Genomic DNA, 19,836 nt, shown 5'->3' with positions numbered 1-19,836 from the left:
CAAAAGTACCGTAAGGCATGCCTGTGTTTGGCAGAGGCCCAAGAGAGAACAAAAGTCTCCTCTTTTAAAAACCAGACCAGGGAACACCAGTCCTGTGAGTTGTTAACAGGTTAACAATGGGGAAGAGAGTAATTCTGACGTTTAACTCCTGCCTATTTTTTAATGTGAGCATTATTTGGATGACAGGCAGTTTAGAGGGTGATTAAAAGCATAGATTTGGGGTATACCCAAAAGAACTGAAACAGGTGTTCGGACAAAACCTTGAGTTCCAGATTGCTCGTAGCAGCACCATTCATAGTAGCCGGAAGGTGAAAACAACCCAATTTACATCACCTGGTGAATGGACAAACAAAATGCGGCACATCTGTGCAGTGGATTATTATTCATCAATAAGAAGTACTGATGCCCTCCACAGCAGGGATGAATCTTGAAAACATGCCCAGTGAAAGAAGCCCGTCACAAAAGGCCAGAGATCATATAATTTTATTTGTATGAAATATTGAGAATAGGCAAATCCATAGAGAGAAAAAGCAGATATATGGAAACCAGAGGCTGGAGGGAGAGGGGAGTGGTGACTGCTTAGTGGGTAAAAGATGGAAATGCTCTGGAACTAGATAGTGATAATGATTGCAGAACGCTGTGAATGTACTTAATGCCCCTGAATCGCTGAATTGCATACTTTTAAATGGTTAAAATGGTACATTTTGTTATGCATATTTTACCATAATTAAAAAATAAAGAAACTTGGTCCTGGGGGAAGAAAAGCAAAGACTTAGTTAGTTGTGCCAGGGTTCTAATCTCAGCTCTGCTGTTTACGAGCTGCGTAACCTTGGGCAAATCATTTAAATGCTCAGTTCCCATTTCCTCATCGGTAAAGTGGGGATGATTATAACAGTACCTACTTCAAAGGGTTGTAAATCTTAACTGAGCCAATATAGGCAAAGTGCTTAGCATAACACCTGTCACAGAGGAAGCATGCTGCAAATATTTGTTATTAATCCAGCCCTGGTATTCTCAACTGGAGGCAGTTTTGCCTCCGCGGAGAAATTTGGCAGCATCTGGAGAGACTTTTGATATCACAGTTGGAGGCTGCTACTGATACCTGGTGAGTAGAGACCAGCGATGCCGCTACACATCCTACAACCGCACGAGACAGTCCCCACAACCCCGAATGATCCAGCCCCAATATCAGTCGTTCAAGGTCGAGAATCTCAGATTTAAACAGAGCGTGTAGGGAAATGTGCTTCGTCTAATGAATGTATGAATAAAAATAGGGCAGATAAAAATTTTTGTTAGAAAAAGACCACCAGCCTGTCTCTGTGTATAGAAAACGTGTGTGAGACTTTGTGGGTTTATAAAAGAAACCCAGCCGCTGTCCTGGAGGAGCTTGGATAAAGAAGAGCTCTGTGTGGTGGGGCTGTTTAAGAGGGAGGTTTTTACCAAGAGACCTTTGTAATCATTTTTCCTTTTATAAATAGGGTGATCCAGGGTCATCCACCCTACTCACAATAATACTTGCTCAAATGCTAACACTTAACAGTCCCCCGTAAGATCCATCTTAAGTGAACCATGTCTGTTCCCACGTCTGAATGTGTCTTGTGTTTGGGTAAATTCTATTGAACAAATATCTGAAAAAGAAATCACTATCATGAATAGAAATAAAAATTACTTGTATAAGTAAAGGCACAGACACAAGAAAAAATATTAAATCTTCTTGTATTCAGCCACCCACATGCCAAAAGGAAAAGGAGACCCCTTTTGCCCATTTTCCATTTAAAGAGTTATTTTATCAGATTCTAAAACCATACAGCCGGATAAGTGTAATTCAGATCACAGACTATGTTCTTAGATAGAATGACTCGCCATTGAAAGACTCGCTGTCTTGATTTGCTAGTAGTGAAGTTTTGGGAAGGGACCCTTAGTCCTCCTCTCTGTTTTTTTGCCTTTAGGCTGAGGACTGGAAGATTGTTAAATGTATGCCAAACCTTCACTCAATCCCTGTGAGTGGCAGATGTCTTTCAAGACTGGGGAATGGGAAGGGAGGGCAAAGGGATCTGGTGGAGACGTCAGGAGGGCAGATCCCTGGAGGTTCATGCCCTTGGAAGCTAAAGCCTGGTGATGGGTGGGGCAAGAGACCCCACCCTATGCAGCCACTTTTGCACACCTTCCTCCATGACTCTGATTTCCAGGTGCTTCCTGGCAACTTCTATCCAGTGCCTACTATGGCAAGGAATTTTATTGGGCACTCTTGTAGGAAGAAGCAGGTGGATCAGATGTAGAACGTGTCACAATAAGCTCTCAATATGGCAGACCTGCTGTAAATCACTCACAGATAGAAAGTGATAAGTGAAATAAGAAAAACGTAGGGAAAACACTGTGGGATTGCAGAGGAGAGTGTTTGCCTCCAGTGGAGAGTTTTGAGAAGTCTTTTTGGAGAGCGTGGCGTTTGAGTTGGAATGTGAAGGCTGGTGACTATGTAGACATGGAAATGATGCTGGGAGATGCTAAAGGACAGAGTGGGCTACCAAGGCGGGACGTTGAGTATGTCGGAGGAGAGGTTTATAGGATTTGTGGAGAAGAGTGTAGGGAAATAGAAAAGATGGATAGAAGGAGACAAGCTCATGAAAAACGCATGATGCAAGGATACAGTCAAGCCATGGAGAATCACTGACACTGTCTGAGCAGATGTGGAGTGGTGACTGGACTGAAAAGATTGTTGTGCAGCTGTGTATGAGGTGGACCGGAGAGATACCAAGGGTCTGAGTTACTGTGAGACAGCAATGGCAAGGAGAGGGCAGACTTGACCAATATTTCAGATAAAGCATTTGGCAAGACACGGTGGAGGATGTGGCGCTGCATCACTTACGTGGGCAGTGGGACGTGGTGTTCAGAAGCATGGATGTTGGATGCAGGTGTTTTGGGCTCTGGTCCTGGCTCTGCTGCTTAAACCAGCTGCATGTCCTTGAGATGCTTCTTGGTGTCTTAATCTCTTCATCCACAAAATGGGAATAAAAGTCTTGTTTTACATGTGCATGAGCTGAAGGTTAAATGAGTAAGTGCACTTAACACATTCTGAATACCGTCTGGTATGACATGTTATTGTGTTCCAAAGCCCAATATAAAAATTGGCTATTGTTATTATTGAAAGTAAAAAGAGGAGAAATGAGGAGATGGGCTTCTGAACCAAGTTGGAATGACAGTAATTGCCAGGAATAAAGAATTACACAAGAAAAAAGATTGATCTTTTGTTACTCTCCCCAGGGCTGGTTGGAGGGGCTGGAACATGGGGCCTCATGGAGGATAGGATGAAATTCATGGACCGTCCCATCTACGTGATGGTCCAGCCATCTACGCTCTTGCTTTCTACTTCCAAAAGCATTGGTTTTACTGTCTGGCATTAGCTGCATTGAACTTTGCCAACAAATTTGGTGTACTTCTAAGACACGATGACTTCCTCATTTCTCTTAGAGCAGAGACCTGGGACCAGAAAGCCAGGGTCCCAGGAGACCGTCAAACAGATGATGCTTTTAAGAGCAAGGAGGGGATAAACTTGGATACTAACAGAATTAACGTTGAATATGTTTTATTTAAAAGAAAAAAACTACGTTTTGGTTTTAGTTAAGGAATATGGGGGGGTTGTGGTTGAGGTAGGGAGAAAGATGGGGTGTCCTGGAGCAAGACATTCTGCTGCTTCTTTTTTAAACTTTGTGGAACCCACAGCCGAAATGCTATACTGTTCTTTTATGCCTCATTCAGTGCTCAGACTGTTCTGATTTAATGCATGCATAAGAATAAAAATAAAAATTAAGCTTTCAAGTGCTGGGGCAGATTTTTTTTTTAAAGAGACGCAGGCTTTAACCCCTATAAGATTAAACAATCATCAGGGTTTAAAGGTTTAATCTGCTGGAGTTCAGCCCAGGATGGGGTTCAGAGCCCCAGAATAATTGGATGCAGCCTCAGGCTTTGAACATCAGAGCTAGTTCGGGGGTGTGTGTGTGCGTGTGTGTGAGAAATATGCTAGCGAGTATCTGAGGTCTCTCCTTTGCAATGTGCTGGAACAGGAGGAATAAAGCCGCCTGCCCCTGCCTCCTCCATTGATTCCTCAGTGGCTGACTGGATACAGCTTCTGGGGGTTGCTGGGCTCATGAATGTGTGCTATTGTTACAGGCACACGTCGGCCTTAAGAAATAGCACAAAACAGGCCCGTCCTTATTCAGATGCAGAGTCCCCTCCATCACTCAAACCAGCCCTTCCAGGTCACATGCCGGAGGCCTCTGCCGACAGGACGCAGCTGCCTCGAATCTGCTGCCTAACATTAGCCGCGGCTCAAAAAAACCTGGCGGCGCTGAGCTTCCCAGGCTCCACAGAGGAAGCTGGAAAGACCTGGGGTCCGGGCACGATGTTCTCCGAGGAACTGTGGCTGGAAAACGAGAAAAAGTGTGCTGTGGTTCGGAAGCCTAAGCAGGGCAGGAAACGCCAAGAGCTGCTGGCCGTGGCCTTGGGGGTGAAGGTGGGAGTCAAAGGCGGCTTTCTCTGGCCCCCTCTCAAACTCTTTGCCTGTCCACAGATCTCCTCCCTGGTCCGAAGGGCCGCCCTCACACACAACGACAACCACTTCAACTATGAGAAGACACACAACTTTAAGGTAAGCGAGCCCCTGCGACCTTCCCTCTGTTATAAAAGGGCAGGTGGAGAGTGACAGTTGACGGTTTCCATCTGGTCCTTGATTGTAAAATAATGAGACAGCAAATTCCTCTGCCTTCCACATATAGCTCCTTTCTTTGTATCACATCAAACTGCAGATTTCAGGAAGCAGTTTGCTTGCTGCCGATGCCTAGAAACACCTTTATGTATGTTAACTTAGTTCCAGAGGGTTGAGCCCATTTCCTCTTCGCATTCCCTTGTCCGATGAAACACAGAGCATGCCCAGTGTTTGGCATTTAGAGATCATCTGGTGAATATCAAGCGGTACTTTTCCACTCAGAGTAGCAGTAAAGAGTATTGTTATCTCTGAGCAAGTGAAAACAGTTGCCCGTTTCACGTTTTGTGTTTTGTCTTTTGTTTTCAAGGATGCTAACTCTTGGCTTATGTGTAGACAGTTGTGAAAGCAAATGATGGCAAGAGATACCATCCAGTAGCTTCTGTTTGTTCTCTGGGTGCAGGAGGCGCCCTGGCACCCTTGCCAATCTCCTTTTGGTCGCAGCCTTGATCCAGCTCACCAGACCAAATAAAAAGATACGGAGAGCGAGTGGGAGTTTAAGTGGATTTTCCCATGTGTATTTATAAACTGGAAATACTGCTATCTCGTTCCAGACTAGCACTGGTAGAAACGGCCTGCCATCAGAAAATTACGGCCTGTTTCCTTCGCCCTGATCTGTTTTCCAGGAAGGGCTGGGGCCAAATTACCTGACTTGAGATGCTGTTGAGTGCAGGAGAGACAGGACAGGGTTAGAGGTTTGATCCTGGCGAATGGGCTGACAATTTGGAAGTTGGAGAGAGTGGAGATGAAGGATCCAGGAAGCAAAGACGAGACAAGGGCAGCAAAATGTGAATTGTCTTCTTCTTCTTTTTTTTTTTTTTTTTTAACTCTTATTTCCTTTAGGGTCAGTAGCACAAGTAACTGGTGGTTCCAGATAACCCTTTGTCAGTAGTGACCAGTGAAACCTATTTTATTCTGTTGTTTTCCTATCCTTCATATAGACAGATGTGTGTCTATTAAATATACGTTTGTGTTAGTTTGGTCTGTTTGCCCTGCTTCTGTTTTTAGAAAGCAAGCAGCTCAGGCATTTCCATGCTATAATTGAACTGAGGAATGGAATTATTCATCCTCTGCATTTAGTATGCGGGTGAAGAATTGCATTATATAGGTCCCCATCCTTGTTGAAGCCCTTGCTATTTCTCCCATCACTGAATAGTGACAGATCTACTTTGTGTTTTGTCTCTTTCATCTTTTCTATCTTTACCCTCCTTAAATTTTTTTTTTTTTTTTTTTGGCCTTAAGAAAGTGTTTTTCTGACTTCTGGCAGAAATCCCTGAATCTTTGCACTACCATGGATGGAGGATGGATCTCAGAGTTACAAATGTTTCCTTCCCCTTGAAAATTCTGATTCTTTTGACTTTGAGGTACAACTGGAGCTTTGCCCTGTCCCAGTGTGTGTGTGCGTGTGCGTGGGACAGACAGCTTCTCTCTGTACATACTGTGCCTGAGCTTGTGTGAAAACCACACAAGTGTATTGACTGATACTTTCAAAACTAATTTTAGTCTTTTTTAATCTTCAGTCTCTGCATGGGACACAAAGACATTTAAAACAAAAGATAGTTGAATCTTATTTTCTTAAATCATTCTGTTGCTAACATGATCTGTATTATTTATCACTGAAAAACACCAGCAGCTTTTTAAATGTCTGCTTAAAGTCAGTATCTATTTGCTATGACCTCTTCTAACTTACTGCTATTGAGAGAAAAAAAAGGAAGAGAACAGACAAATTGTTAGAATGGAATACACAAGCCAGACAGGAGCGTACTCTTCTGTGTTTTAAATAGACATCTTTGAGACAGGGCAGACCCTTGAGTCACTGTGTCAGTTGATTGTAACTTTCAATGGTGCTGTTCGTGCCACTGTCCTTAAGAAGGAGTGTCTGGGGCTAAAGAGGGTGGCTCCCTCTCTGCCCCCTCCACCCTCATTCAGCCCTGTCCTCACCCCCAACCAACTTTAAGTGGAAACTCCACATGGGTTTAGAAGAACATTCTAAAAGCAGGTCCCTGCTATAAATAGAGCAGTGAGATTTTAGTAACATGCCACCGAACTAACCAAAGAAAGAAAGCTTTTATCAAAGGCCCCCAACATCTGCTTGGAATTTGTTTTATATCTTAATTTTGTACTGACTTTTTTGTTTATGTGAATTTCTAGTCGGCTTTGTTCTAAAACTCTCTCAGCTTGTAATTTGAGTTATTATTTGAGGATATTATATGTCTGGTATAGGTAAGTGTTAAATAAAAAGAACAAGTAATCACATTTTATGCTTATCGGCAAATGAGCCTTGCTGCATCCTGTCTGCACTCACCCCCTACCAGAGAGTCAAGCCTGCCGGCAGATCTTCACTTCGCAGCGAGATTTTTGCCCCAGTCAGGACTATTCCCGGGTGGAAAGCCCTCTCCCAGCTCTCCCCAGAAGCTTCACCATGAGCAATGACTAGGACCTCCCAGCCGGCACTGGACAGGTTGGGGCCCCTCCCGCTCCCCTCTCTGAGAAGCTTCCCTGTCTCTGCTCCCAGTGCGTGCCTTCTGTCCTTGCTTTCCAAACAAAGCGTGCCTAAGGAGAAGCCCACATTCAGCTCTGGGAACAAAAGCTTTTGGAAACAAATCAAAGATGTGCCTCATATCATGCAATAATTATGTATTTTTCAACACTGTATGCAAATGCAATTGTTGCTGATGTAAAGCCTAAATTTCCAGGATCCCTTGTACATACTAGGTACTAAGAGTATTTGTTGAGGGAGTGATGAAATTAACAGACCCCTCTCTCCAAGGAAAACTGTTTGATAAACAGGAAAACCACTCCATTATTTAACGCGTTTTATGTCTGCATCTGTTTATCCACTTGACTTAAAGAGGCACTCTCGCGTAGGTGGGATAGCTCGCTTTAAGACGGTCTACCTGACAAAAGTTTGTGGCTGAGCTCTGAAATCTTCACTCCGGTGAACCCCCAGAGCCCCAATAATCTGGATAACTGTCCTTCTTTCCCCACTTAGCACAGTGATGAGGTCGCTGTGGCTAGCTTGGTACCCCTGGCCACGACGTGCTCTTTGGCAAAGAGCTTGGTTCTTTGAGCTTCAATGTCCTCATCTGTAAAACGAGAATGTTGTAATAATGTTTAAAGAGCACATGTAAGTCACTTAAGGTCACTGGTAACCAGTAAGTTTGGCTTCTGTTATTACTTTGTTATTCATCTTTTTTGCATCTCTCATTTCTCTCGTGTTTTGGTGTTTAGCTGTTTAGCTTTGTCTGTCTCTGTATTTCTTATTTTCTACCTTTCCTTTTTTCTGTTTTCTATCACCTCTTTCCTCCTCTCTGGTCAACAAGATGTAATTTAAAAAATGAATGAGCATTCCAGGTAGTACAAAAGACATGAGTCAGAATTTGGAGTGAGAAATGAGCCAGGAGTGAGTAGAGCGCAGGGAAGAGACCGTCCAGGAGAGAGAGGCAGCTGGGGCGGGCCAGATGGTGGCGACCCATGACCCTTGGCACTTTCTCCTGCTGTGCTCTCAGCTTTCCCAGGCTGCAGGTGTGTGCACATCACTCCTTCTTCTGCTGAATTCTCTCCCTCCACCCAGGTAATTCAGGGACACTCTTCTCTCCCTATATGGAATATGGATGGAGAGCAGAGGTCTAGAAAGTTCTAAAGGTTAAAGAGCAAATCACCACACCCCTGCCTCACCTCGTGTTCTCCATCCCCCCATCCCTTCTCCAGCCCTTCCCCCTCCATCTTCCCTTCAATCTCCTTCCATCCCCCATCCATCCCTTTCCCAGCCCTCTGCCAGCTTTACTTTTGTCCATAGCACTGATCCCCAACTGACATTGTACACACATATCTATGTGTTTGCCTTCCCCTTAGCAGAGAGAAGTACCCCCCACCAGGTGGGGGAAAAGGGGTGGAGACAGAGATTTGTGTCTGTTTTACATGTAGCAGGTGTCTCACAGCCCTGCCTACCTATGACTGCACCTTCCCTCCTCACTTCCTGCCCCACAGTTTGCCTGCATTTCGGGCTTGTTGTGTTTGTGTTAGTTGTGCTCCAGGTAGTGGGTCCTTGCCAGGGTCACTGACTATGCTGGGAAGATGGAGACCAGATCCACGTGTATCAGGCCAGCTCTCATTCCCCATCCAGCCAGAGGATCTGGCCATGCAGCTACCTGGTATCTTACACACAGGCAAGCAGGGGGACACGTGCCCAGGTTTACTTCCATTGTCCCAGCTTCCTGTGTGGTGACTCTCTAAAGTAGCCTTGTCTGGACATAAGTTAAACGGCTGCCCAAGTTGCCCTTTTTTGTCCCCCACTCTCCATAGACGGAGACTGCACCAGCAGCACGCTGTGTCCGTGTGCCCACGATACACCCTGTGGACCTGCGTGCTCCTGCAGCATGCTCCTTCTAAACACACTTCCCACCCTCTAAGATCATGGGGGCCAGGATGAGAAGTCCAGGAAGCTAAGTGTGTGTGACCGTCCAGGGTGTGGCAGCATCACCACCTCCCAGTTTGGATTTTATGGGTCCTTGACAATTTCTATGCCCATCATCTCTTTCTGCATTCTTACCAGTCTAGTGGTCATTTGCTTTGAAACAAGCCATGTTTGCTTCCCACATGCAAACCCCTCACTTTTCCACCTCGCTGTTGACTTCATAAAACGTACCAACCCTTCATCCCCAGTATTTCTCCTGCCCTGCGTTCTCGCAGGCATGCCATTGCCCTCCTTTGCCCATCCTGATCCCACTTCTGTGCCCCTGGGTCACAGGACGTTTGGATTTTGCACCTGCACTTTTGCACAGGCAGAAATAGGCTTCAGAAATGGTTATGAGTTTTATTTTCTTTTATTTAATAGCCAGAAAAGGCTGTTTTGGCAGAAACAAGTCTGGAAGGAACAATTCAAAGGAAAGGCAAACTTCTTCACCTTGAATATAGAACGAGAGACTCAAAGTGAGACTGGAATAAATAGAACTGGAAATACTGGGCTTTATCAAGAAAATATGGCTTCTACTCCCACAGTGCTATGAAGATGGGTCATTTTTTTCCTACTTCCTACTATCACCTGGTTCCACCATTTTGATTATTAGACACCCCTTATTTTCAAGTAATAGAACCCTTGGGAACTGTCTTAAGCTAAAGAAGAGGTTATTATACAGGAGGGTCTCATAGAGTCCCCAGGGACTGCTCAGAACTGAGGAAGGAGAGGAAGCAGGAACTGGGAATACATGCACCTGGACCCAGTTTCTCCTTCTCTCCTTGCTCCCTCCCTCTCTTCCTTCCTCTCTCTCCCTCCCTCCCTTCCCCTCTCTCCCTCCCTCCCTTCCCATCACTTCATTACTTTTTACTCCTGGATATCAGCCTCATTGTTCTCTCCCTGCACAAAAATACCTTAGTCTATACGGCCTGCAAAATATGCCTGATGGTAACTCCCTGGTTTATATGTTACAAAAACCAGCCACAAAATCCCAATTCTGAATTTCCAGAGAATCAGAGTAGCCTGACGTGGACCAGGTGTCTGCTGGGCTCAGCTAACTCTGGCCGTGGAGGTGACCCCTGTAAATACATGGGTGGAGCTACAGGATGCCCAGAGGATGGATGGTACCCAGGTTGTGTGTGAAAGAAAGGTATCCTGCCAGGTAGATAGCCTGGAGATGTCAGATAGAATCCGTCCCTCCTTGTTCTGAAGAATTCCACTTAAAACTTCACATCAGAGCCCAACTCTTTCTACTGCATTCTGCTTGAAGGGAATTGTGAAGCTACTCTGAGCCTCGATGTTAGTGTCACTATTAATATCTGCAAGCGTGGACATTCTGCAGCACAGGTGAGTCTTGTCATCTGTCTGGGTGTAAAGAAGAGTCTGTCCTTTTGGTTCCATTTTTTACAAACTGTACTCATTGCTGCGGTGCCACTTTGGAGCTAGGACTAGCCCTCAGCAAACCTGGGCAGTACGTGAGGTTGGTGTCTGGCGGATCCTCCCCCCTCCACCCCCGGATTGGTTCTCTTGTCTGCCTCCTGTTGCTCCTTTCCGCCAAGTTACTCCAGCGAACCACTCTGCTTAAGACCTTCCAGCCCTAGTTTCTGGATCTTAGCTTCTTTTTCTTCACTTCTTCTCAAGGCTTTGCCTTCTACAAATAGGCTACACATTAGGGTTAATTTGAAATATCGCCTGTTACCTGACAAAGGAACCTCGTGGATTGCACGAAAACTTTTCTGTGATTTACCAAGATTTACTGTTGCTCCACAGATGGTACACGCTCAGTTTTGAAAGGTCTTATTCATGCAAATGATAGCTACATGAATCTGATACTCACATTTTAAACGGGAGCTGTTTTAAATGAGACCAGCAGCACGATGCCTTTCTCCAGTGGCTTTCTATCCATGGTGGGGATTTTGGCCAAGTGGGGAAACAATTTTTGGACAAGGCTCTCACATAGGTGAGTGCCTTCTCTGCCTGCCGGCGTCTGACTTAAAGCTTATCTTATACCTCCTTGGCATGTTTTTATGTAAACACTGGGACACTGTCATTGTAACTCCTTTACAAACCAGCAGAGCCTGGTGGAAGGAAAACAGGCTTTGACAGCGAAGCCAGCAGAGACCCCCTGCGTAGCCATACCCCAGGGAAGTGGCTTGGCCAAGCTGTTCCACAAACGTAAATCATTTCCTGAGTCTGGTCCATATATAAAGTGCTTAGTTGTTACTCATTTTACATTGAGGTTGTTCTATGCCAAAGAACACATAATTCAAAGAGATTATTCTAAATGACTAAATGGGTGATTCTGGCCTTTTAAGTCCAGAGAAATACTCCTTTTGTGTCTTGTGGAGAGAGAGAAAAAAGCACCAGTGATCACTGTACACATTAGTTGGGGGGGTTTGAAAGTTCGAAGAAGAGGAAACTACTTAGATATTCTTCTCTTTTTTTTTTTAATTCAGCAAATACAGACTGAGGCCAATTACATGCCAAGCACTGGCAGGTGCAGGAAGGACAGTGGTCACATAAGAATGTGAGATCTTCCCCTGCTATGTGGTTTTGCTTCTCAGGGGACATTTCACAGGGTCTGGAGACATTTCTCCTTCTCATGACCAGGGTATGCCAAGGGCACCTCGCAGAGGCCAGGGACGCTGCAACACATCCTACCGTACCCGGGACACTCCCCACCACCAAGAGTTATCAGCCCCCGTGTCAACAGTGCCAAGACTGAGAAAACTCGCAGTCGACAACGGGGGCCGCTGGTGGGTTTTGAGCAGAGACGTGTCAAAAGGATGCTGGTGCCAATGCCCTTAGCATCCTGAGAGGTGGGCTGATGAGGGTGTCAGGGTCTGCAGGGGCCCATCGCCTGCACGAGGGAATCTCATTTTATGCTGTGGGGAGGGTCCCGGCAAACCCTGTAGCAGTCAGTGTTTTAGAAATGAAGTCCTGTTTAAGATGGACCAGGACAGCTGCTGAGTGGACACATCTGGGGAGTGAGTGGTGCCGCAGCTGGGAAACCAGGCTGTCCGGCAGCATCTGCTCAGCAAGCCTCGCAGGAGAACCCAGAGTCTTCGGTCACACCCAGTGATTCCCCTCGGCTATTTGCCTACGTCTGAAAAGGTTCACTTCAAGGTCAGTAGTTTGTCTGATCGTGCAGGAGGGAAAAGTCCAAAGTTTAACCTAATTTCTCACACAAGTTCAATGTCTCATGATGATGGGAAGTGCAGTCGAGTATAGGAAAAACCCTTGGCTGAGATCGGAAGGCCAAGTGCTTCTGACTGGGTAACCATGGACAAGCCGCCCGCCCTCCAGCCCCTCAGGGACTCTGGGGGAAAGCCCACCGAGAGGAGCCCCAAACCCAGAAGCTTGTAGCTGAAAGTGATTTTAGCCACCTTCAGCCCCCTGTTCTATGCATATAAAGCAGCTAGGGAAAAAAAACTGCCTTTGACCCAGAGAGTCCTTTTCAAATCAAAATAAAAGAAGTTCTCCTGTTTAATATAGGTAATAAAAATGACAAACTGAGGCAATATGCTCTTAGTCTGTACCGGTGACCCTCCATCAGGGTGGCTTTGTCCCCTACAGCACACCTGGCGGTATCTGGAGACATCTGTGGTGGTTCCAGTCGAGGGGCTGCTTCTGGCATCTAGCGGGTAAAGGGACCGAGGAGGCCGCCCACCGTCTTACAAGGCACACAGATTCATGTGGCCCGAAGTGTCCGCAGTGCCAGGGTCGAGAAACCCTGATACACACGGATAAGGAAAAGCGGAATTTCTCAGCTGTAGCGCATCAGAAACAGCCCTTTCTGTTTCTTACGGCTCAGAACCTGGGCTGAGCTGGTTATACCCTTGGGCAGTGTCTACACTGACCCATCAAAACACACTTGTTATGAAACCACCAGGGAATACTGCCTTCCAGATCCAGCCGATGTGAGACAAATAACATCCTGCTCGTGGAGAGAGAGGCAGGCGAGGGGATGCACACTGGACGCCTGAGGTTTTTCTTGACGACTCTTCTTGCTCTTGTTTTTACTGAGTGGCTATTCCTGGGCTGTTTTGTCAACCAGACCTTATCTCCTGTAATATCATCTTTTTTCTGTTTGGTGTGGTTTTTGAATTCCAGGCAGACCAGGCCCGGGATAATAGTCTTGGACAGACATTCTTCCTGTCTCGGGTATTTTCTTCCTGTCTAGGGTATTTTAGTTACTGCCCTAAAGTTTGCAAAAAATGTTTCTTTTCTGAAAAGATATTCTTGAAAATCAATAAACTTCAGGGAATGGAAAAAGCTGATCAGTGCCTTTTCAAGAGATAGGGTATTTCACTGGGAAAAAGTAAACATCATATCTCAGTCCCAAAGAAAATGGGTTTAGAGAGCGTGCCCTCAGCATTTACATATAGCCTACTGTCTAGAGGTTGTCCTTGTGAACCCAAAAGAAAACTGAACAATGAATCGGCCATGAAAATAAACCACAGCCCATCACAAGGAGGAAATTAGGCAGGAGGCCTAAAATAATGTTTTACTAACTTTACATTCCCTTCTGTCTCCATTTTGCTGTATTTCTGGGGAATGTGTTTCTGTGGGAGCATTCACAGTAAGTAGAGTTATTTGCTATTCAAAAATGTCTGCCTGCATTTGTTTGGCTGAAGAAATGAGATCAGAGGCAGTGGGGATATATTGATGGGAAAGGATGTTGGTAAATATGAACAGGGCTAATAAGCATTAAATTCAATTTTCATATGCTTAGTTACTTTTAAAATACAGCAAAAGGTGAAATTTTAGAAAATCTATCATTGGTGTATCCTGTATTTCCTTAAGCATTCAGTAGACCAGTTTCTGTTTTATCAATGTACAGTAGACACTGAAGCTACTCTACTAATTTCTAAATATTGCGTTTTTATTTTTACCACAAGCTGTGTAGTTACTTCCCATGAGATGTTCTAGATTAGAATTTTGTCACTCCTTTTTTTTTCTTTTTTCTTTTTTTTTTTTGCATGACCTACAAGAAAAGAATGCCTTTAAAAAACCAAACCCACCTTTATTGGCCTTTAGCTGTACTGGTTCCTCTTCTTGGAATGTTCTTTCCAAGTCATCTGCCTCCCAGTCAACATCATCAGTTCCCCACCAGCCCAATCTCTCCCAGTCTGGTGAACTCCTATCCACCCTTCAAAACTCAGCTCAGATATTGCTTTCCCCAGTCTTCTCAGGAAAAATTCATTATTCTCTCCAATATGCTATTGTAGGGTAATTATATATGTTGCCTGTTTATTCTTATAGGTGAGATCCTTAAGTGCAGGGCAGTCTTTGCTCCTCTGATCTATTTTGACTTTAATATTTTGATTTTCTATTATATACTTATATATACTTTTTGTTATATTCAAGGACAGGACAGTGCCAGGTTCAAAGCAGACAATCAGCATGAATAAATGAGTGAATAATGAGGGGATGGATAGGTGGATGAACTAGGAAATAATTCCTCTCTCTAACATCCTTCCCCGACTGATTTGTAATGCCACTTCTGAGATATACCAAGTCTCCATATATGTGTGATTTGGTTTCTGACCTTTCAGCTCTGTACCATTTGTTGGTCTGTCTGTCCATCTGCATGGGGTTTTACTTTCTTACATTCTTCTACTTACTCAGAATTACCATAGCTCACTCTTTCTGCTCTAATCTTCCACATGGATTGTAAGGTCATGAAAAGCACCATGGAGACTTTGTTTGAAATTGCATTGGATTTACAGGTTCATTTGGAGGATAATTAACATATTTACAATACTGAGCATTGCCATTCATAAATGTAGAATATCTCCTTGTTTATGCCATTCATTTAATTATTTTGTAATTATTTTAGATTCTTGCTGATGTTGTGAATGGGACCTTTCATTTTTATTATTTAACAAAATGAGTTACTGCTGGTGTAGAGCAGTGCTACTGATTTCTTCATATTGCTCTTACGTTAAGCAAACTTGATGGCCTGTTCTTTCTTGCAATCATATATTGCATTTCTTTATCTTGTTTTATTATGCTGGCTAAAACTCTGCAGGATAATGTCCAAGAGAAGCATTTGTAGCAGGCAGCCTTATCTTTCTGCTGACTCCAAAGGAAATTATTCTAATGTTTCATCTTTAACTGTAACATTTATTATATGAATATCATAGATATCTTTAATCAGCCATCTTTAGGAAATTTCCCTCTATTCCTAGTATGCTAAGTTCTACTCCTATGAATGGATGTTGAATTTTATTGATTGTTGGTATTCTAATTTTAAAAATGATCATGTGGTTTCTCTCGTTTTGTTATTGTTGTGAATTCTAGTAATATGTCGACTACCTTAAATCCCTGAAATAAACCCTCCTTGGTCATGGCATTGAAATACAATATTTCATTCAGTAGGACTTTTTTAGGGATTTTTACATTTATTTTCATAATTGAAATTAATGTATAATTTTTACTTTTATATGCTATTCTTGTATGGTTTTTGAACCAGTATTACATTAGCTTCATAAAGTGAATAGTGGAGGGTTTTTTCTTTTTTTTTCTCTTTTTTTTTTTTTTTTTCTTTCTGCTCTGTAATAGTCTGTATTAGCCAGAGATTATTTGTTTTTTAAAAAAATTTGATGAAACTTAATAAAATCTTTTGGGATCAGGGACTATTTGAGGGTAGATATTTTACTGCAGATTTAATTATTTAATGAATATCATTGAATTTAGGTTTTTTATATTATTGAGTCATTTTTGATAATTTACATTCTTTTAAAAAGTTACCCCTTTTACGTAACTTTTAATTTTGTGGGTATAAAGTTAGTATTCTCAATGTTTTTGTTTTATATCATTACTGCATCTGCATTTATGTCCTCTTTTTTATCTTTTGTGCCTTTTTTCTTGATCAATTGCCTAAGGTTTGCCTATTTTATAAATCCTTTTAAAAATCACCTTTTAGTTTTTTTAATTCTTTTTATTTTTTCTTTCTATTTTATTATAGTCTGCAATAGTCTTTTTTTGTTTCTTTGTTTTATGGTTTGAATCGTCCATGTCATTTTTTCACCCTATTGTTAAGTCCCCTGAAATTAGTCATCATGTTACTGCTTTATAGACAGGCTTGATTAGATTGGCCCATGTTGACCAGTTCTCTTGCTCACCGTAGCTTCCTGAATCCTCTTCTTTACCACTCAGTTCAATATGCTTCTCACAGAACTGTATTATCCCTTAGTGTATCTTTGAGCAAGGCTCTGTGAGTGGAAACTCATTATCCACCTGGTTTCTAAAGCTAGAATCAAGGAGTCATTCTTGATTCATCTCTCCTTCAAAGACCCACATTTATTCTACCATCAGGCCCTTTAAAATCTACCTTCAAACTATATCTCAAATCCCCCCACTCCCCATCTCTGCCTCCAGCATCCTGGTCTTGTTCTCCATCGTTTCTCAACCAGAAACCACTACCTAGTTTTTGAATCTCTTCAGCTGTTAACACTTTCTCATCTGTGTTTAACACGGTGGTCAGAATACCTTTTTTTTTTTTTTTTTTTTAAATTATCTTCCTACTTCAAATCCTTTAAGAACTTCCTGTTCGACCTGGATTAAAACCAAATCCACACTCATTTACTAAAGCCTTCAAGGCCCTGTCCTACCTTCAGCCTCATCCCAACTCCTTTCCCCCTCCTTCTGGTGTTCTGGCCACCCTGGCCTTCCAGTTCCTCAGTCACACCAAGCTCTTTTGCTCCTGCAGGGCCTCCGTAGGTTCCCTCTGCCTGAAATGCTCTCCCCAGGCCCCCCACCAAACTGGCTCCTTCTCTTCCTTCAAGCACTTGAGGTCACCTTTCAAAAGAGGACTTCCTGACATCAGGGTAACATCGGGGCCTCTCAAGTCCCTCTAGCAGCAGCCTCACTTTTTCTTTTATAGCCCTTTCCACACTTTTTTTTTTGAGATGTATTATTTTACATATTATTTTATTGACCTTGCAATTTCAACAGTATATTGACGATCAACTTTGTTGCCGTAATTAACCAGCAATAGTAAAATATTAAGAAACCTTTGATTGCTGAATTTGTAAAATGCTCAGCTTCCAATGGGACATTTTACTGGGGAATTCTTTTAGTGCCAAGTTTAAGCTGAGTGGGCCTCTCCATGACTCATGGCATCTTGGCTCTGCAAGAATGCACGCGCTCCTGCGGAAGGATGTCCTGCATTGCAACAAGGGGTGCTTTGTCATTTCTTACTGTCATTTCTTGCAGCATGATTCTCCACGTTAGTAAAAACTATTCTGAGAAACTTTTTTTTTATTGTTTTTCAAAGTAGAAATAGTATAATGGGGGCAGTTTGCATGTGATAAACTGAAATACCAAGGCGATTATAACTTAGTTTTGCATAGAAACCACGGTCATAAGTTGCTCTTTTTAATTTATTAACTTGCTTACTTTCTCTGCCTTGACAAATCTGTGAATGTCATTAGGAGGGAACCAAGTCTGTTTCATTCATCACTTTATGTACACCCAATTACCAGCATATATAAAGATCTCAGTGTGTTGTTGTTTTTTTCTTAAGTGGACCTCTGACGAACATCTTCCCAAATTGTGACCGTACTTGTATAGGCCTATACAGGCCTCCCAGTCTTAAAAAATAATATTGTCTGCATGTCTTTAATTTGTGAATGGAGGTTTAAAACTTTGCAAAGCCTTCTACGAGCCACACAGTCTCATCATATTTTAATTTTGTAAAAATTCAAAATCTTTTCGCATATGCCCCCAGTCGACTACCTGCAGTGGTTTCTGGCTTACCACAACCACATTTGCTTTCAAGAAATCCCCTAGCCCTGCTTCTCACAGCTTCCTGGGGCTAGAGAACGTGTATTTTTGTTTTGTTTTTGTTTTAAATCATGACTTAATACTTGGTCCTGTCACAGGAGGACCTGTACCTGAATAATTAGAGATAAGACCATCCTTACTTAACGATGTTCAAAATATTTAACAACTGACTTGGGCACCAACCAATAGGCCTGGCACCTTGGGCAACCAGAAGCGACTTTCAGCTTACACACCCACGGGCCACACCAGGGCTTGTGGAGTTCAGACACCTCTCTGGGGAAGGCAATTCTATAAACCCTACTGATAGCCTTCATTTTCAGCTAACTCCCTCACTTTTTAAAATGCCTTTTCTGGAAGTGGCTTAATGCCTTAGAACCTTTTAATTATTCCCATAATCACATCTTATTTATACCTATCTGGATATTTTATAGATGGGGCAACTTTGGTCAAAAGGCCACAGTCACTGAGTTCTACCTTCCAGAACTTGCTGAGCTAAAGGTTATAGCAATCAGTTCAAGCTGTGTTGGATTTGTCCACACAGCACCTTGTCTGAGGTAGTGAGAGTCTCATTCCTTAGCTGACGGCAAGGCCCTATAATCTTACTGTCTCTCCACATTCCTTTCTGGCTCTGGTTTAGGGCAAGGAGGATCAGTGGAGGATTTTCAAAACTCAGAGCATATCTCTGTTTTCTCCAGGTCTGTTCACGACTCAGCCTCACTGGAAAGAAAAAGCCCAGTGAAGGATGCTCACTCCCACTCAGGCTTTTGTTTCTTGACTTCATCTGTTTGTTTCATGTCCAAGGCCCCTGGCCTCCAAGTACCTGAATTTTCTGACATTTTTCTTCTTTTTGGCTCACAGGTCCACACTTTCCGAGGCCCGCACTGGTGTGAATACTGTGCCAACTTCATGTGGGGGCTCATTGCCCAAGGGGTCCGGTGCTCAGGTAGACATGGAACCTCCTTTATCCTTTTCCATTTACATAAAGTGCTACCATGTTGAGCAGGAGGACATCTCTCTACAGCTGGGAAGTAAGCCCAGATTAGCTCGAAAGTCTACCTTTCTGGAAGATTCCAGGCATCTCTGTGCTTAATAGAGAGACTGTTCTGGGTGTTTGCCAGAATGTAAAGGAATATCTCATGTTTATGCGAGAAAAGAAAAAAAAATCCAAGCACATATATATTTTTAGGCACCTACCTGCCACCTGGAATAGGTAGTTGTCCTTAGAAGACAAATAAATCAATCCCAATATAATTGCATAGATAGAAAAGTCACATTGCTTTCCCATCCCCGTTTTACTACAAAAAGCAGGGCATACAAGTCATAATACTGGTGAACAAATCAGTAATCATAATCATAATACTGGCGAACATGTACCACATACCAGGCACTGGTATTTCTTCATGCCCTTTTGCCTCACCAGCAAACCGTGGGGAGATGCAGTTATTTGCCCCATGAAAAAGATGAAGAAACTGAGGCTTATTTATAATTGATAATTGCCCTTGGCCACATAGTAAGTGGTGCCACATTGATTTGACTCCAGAGCCTGTGCCCAGGATTTTTCTGCCATCAGATTAGCAGTGAAAATACACACCTTGATTTGATATCACAAATTTTCAAAGCACTTTGAAACCCTAGGTGTTTTTCTACCTAGAACTGGACTCACACACCCATTCCAAACAGCACACAACACATGTTATTAAGATACATCTAGCAAAACAGCAAAGAATTGCCAAATTAACTTGTAGCTGGGCTTCCTAATTCATCATGCCATGCTTTTTCGGGCAAGTAATTCTCTGATGTAGCAAGAACAGTCTCCTGTGATACATTA

The 19,836-nt window shown here is 43.2% G+C and overlaps 1 protein-coding gene across 2 annotated transcripts in view; it reads left to right on the top strand.

The window, feature by feature from the left end:
• Positions 1-19,836, top strand: part of CHN2 (chimerin 2) — a 268,979-nt gene that overhangs the window by 233,379 nt on the left and 15,764 nt on the right. For both annotated transcript variants that reach the window (XM_074367307.1, XM_074367308.1), the window contains exons 7-8: positions 4,568-4,645; positions 18,867-18,951. In XM_074367307.1, coding sequence (XP_074223408.1) covers positions 4,568-4,645; positions 18,867-18,951 — 163 coding nt within the window. The remainder of the gene's footprint in view (positions 1-4,567; positions 4,646-18,866; positions 18,952-19,836) is intronic.

This window comes from Camelus bactrianus, chromosome 7 (assembly GCF_048773025.1).
Source record: "Camelus bactrianus isolate YW-2024 breed Bactrian camel chromosome 7, ASM4877302v1, whole genome shotgun sequence".
Taxonomy (NCBI): Eukaryota; Metazoa; Chordata; class Mammalia; order Artiodactyla; family Camelidae; genus Camelus; species Camelus bactrianus.
This window is presented reverse-complemented; position numbering and strand designations above follow the sequence as displayed.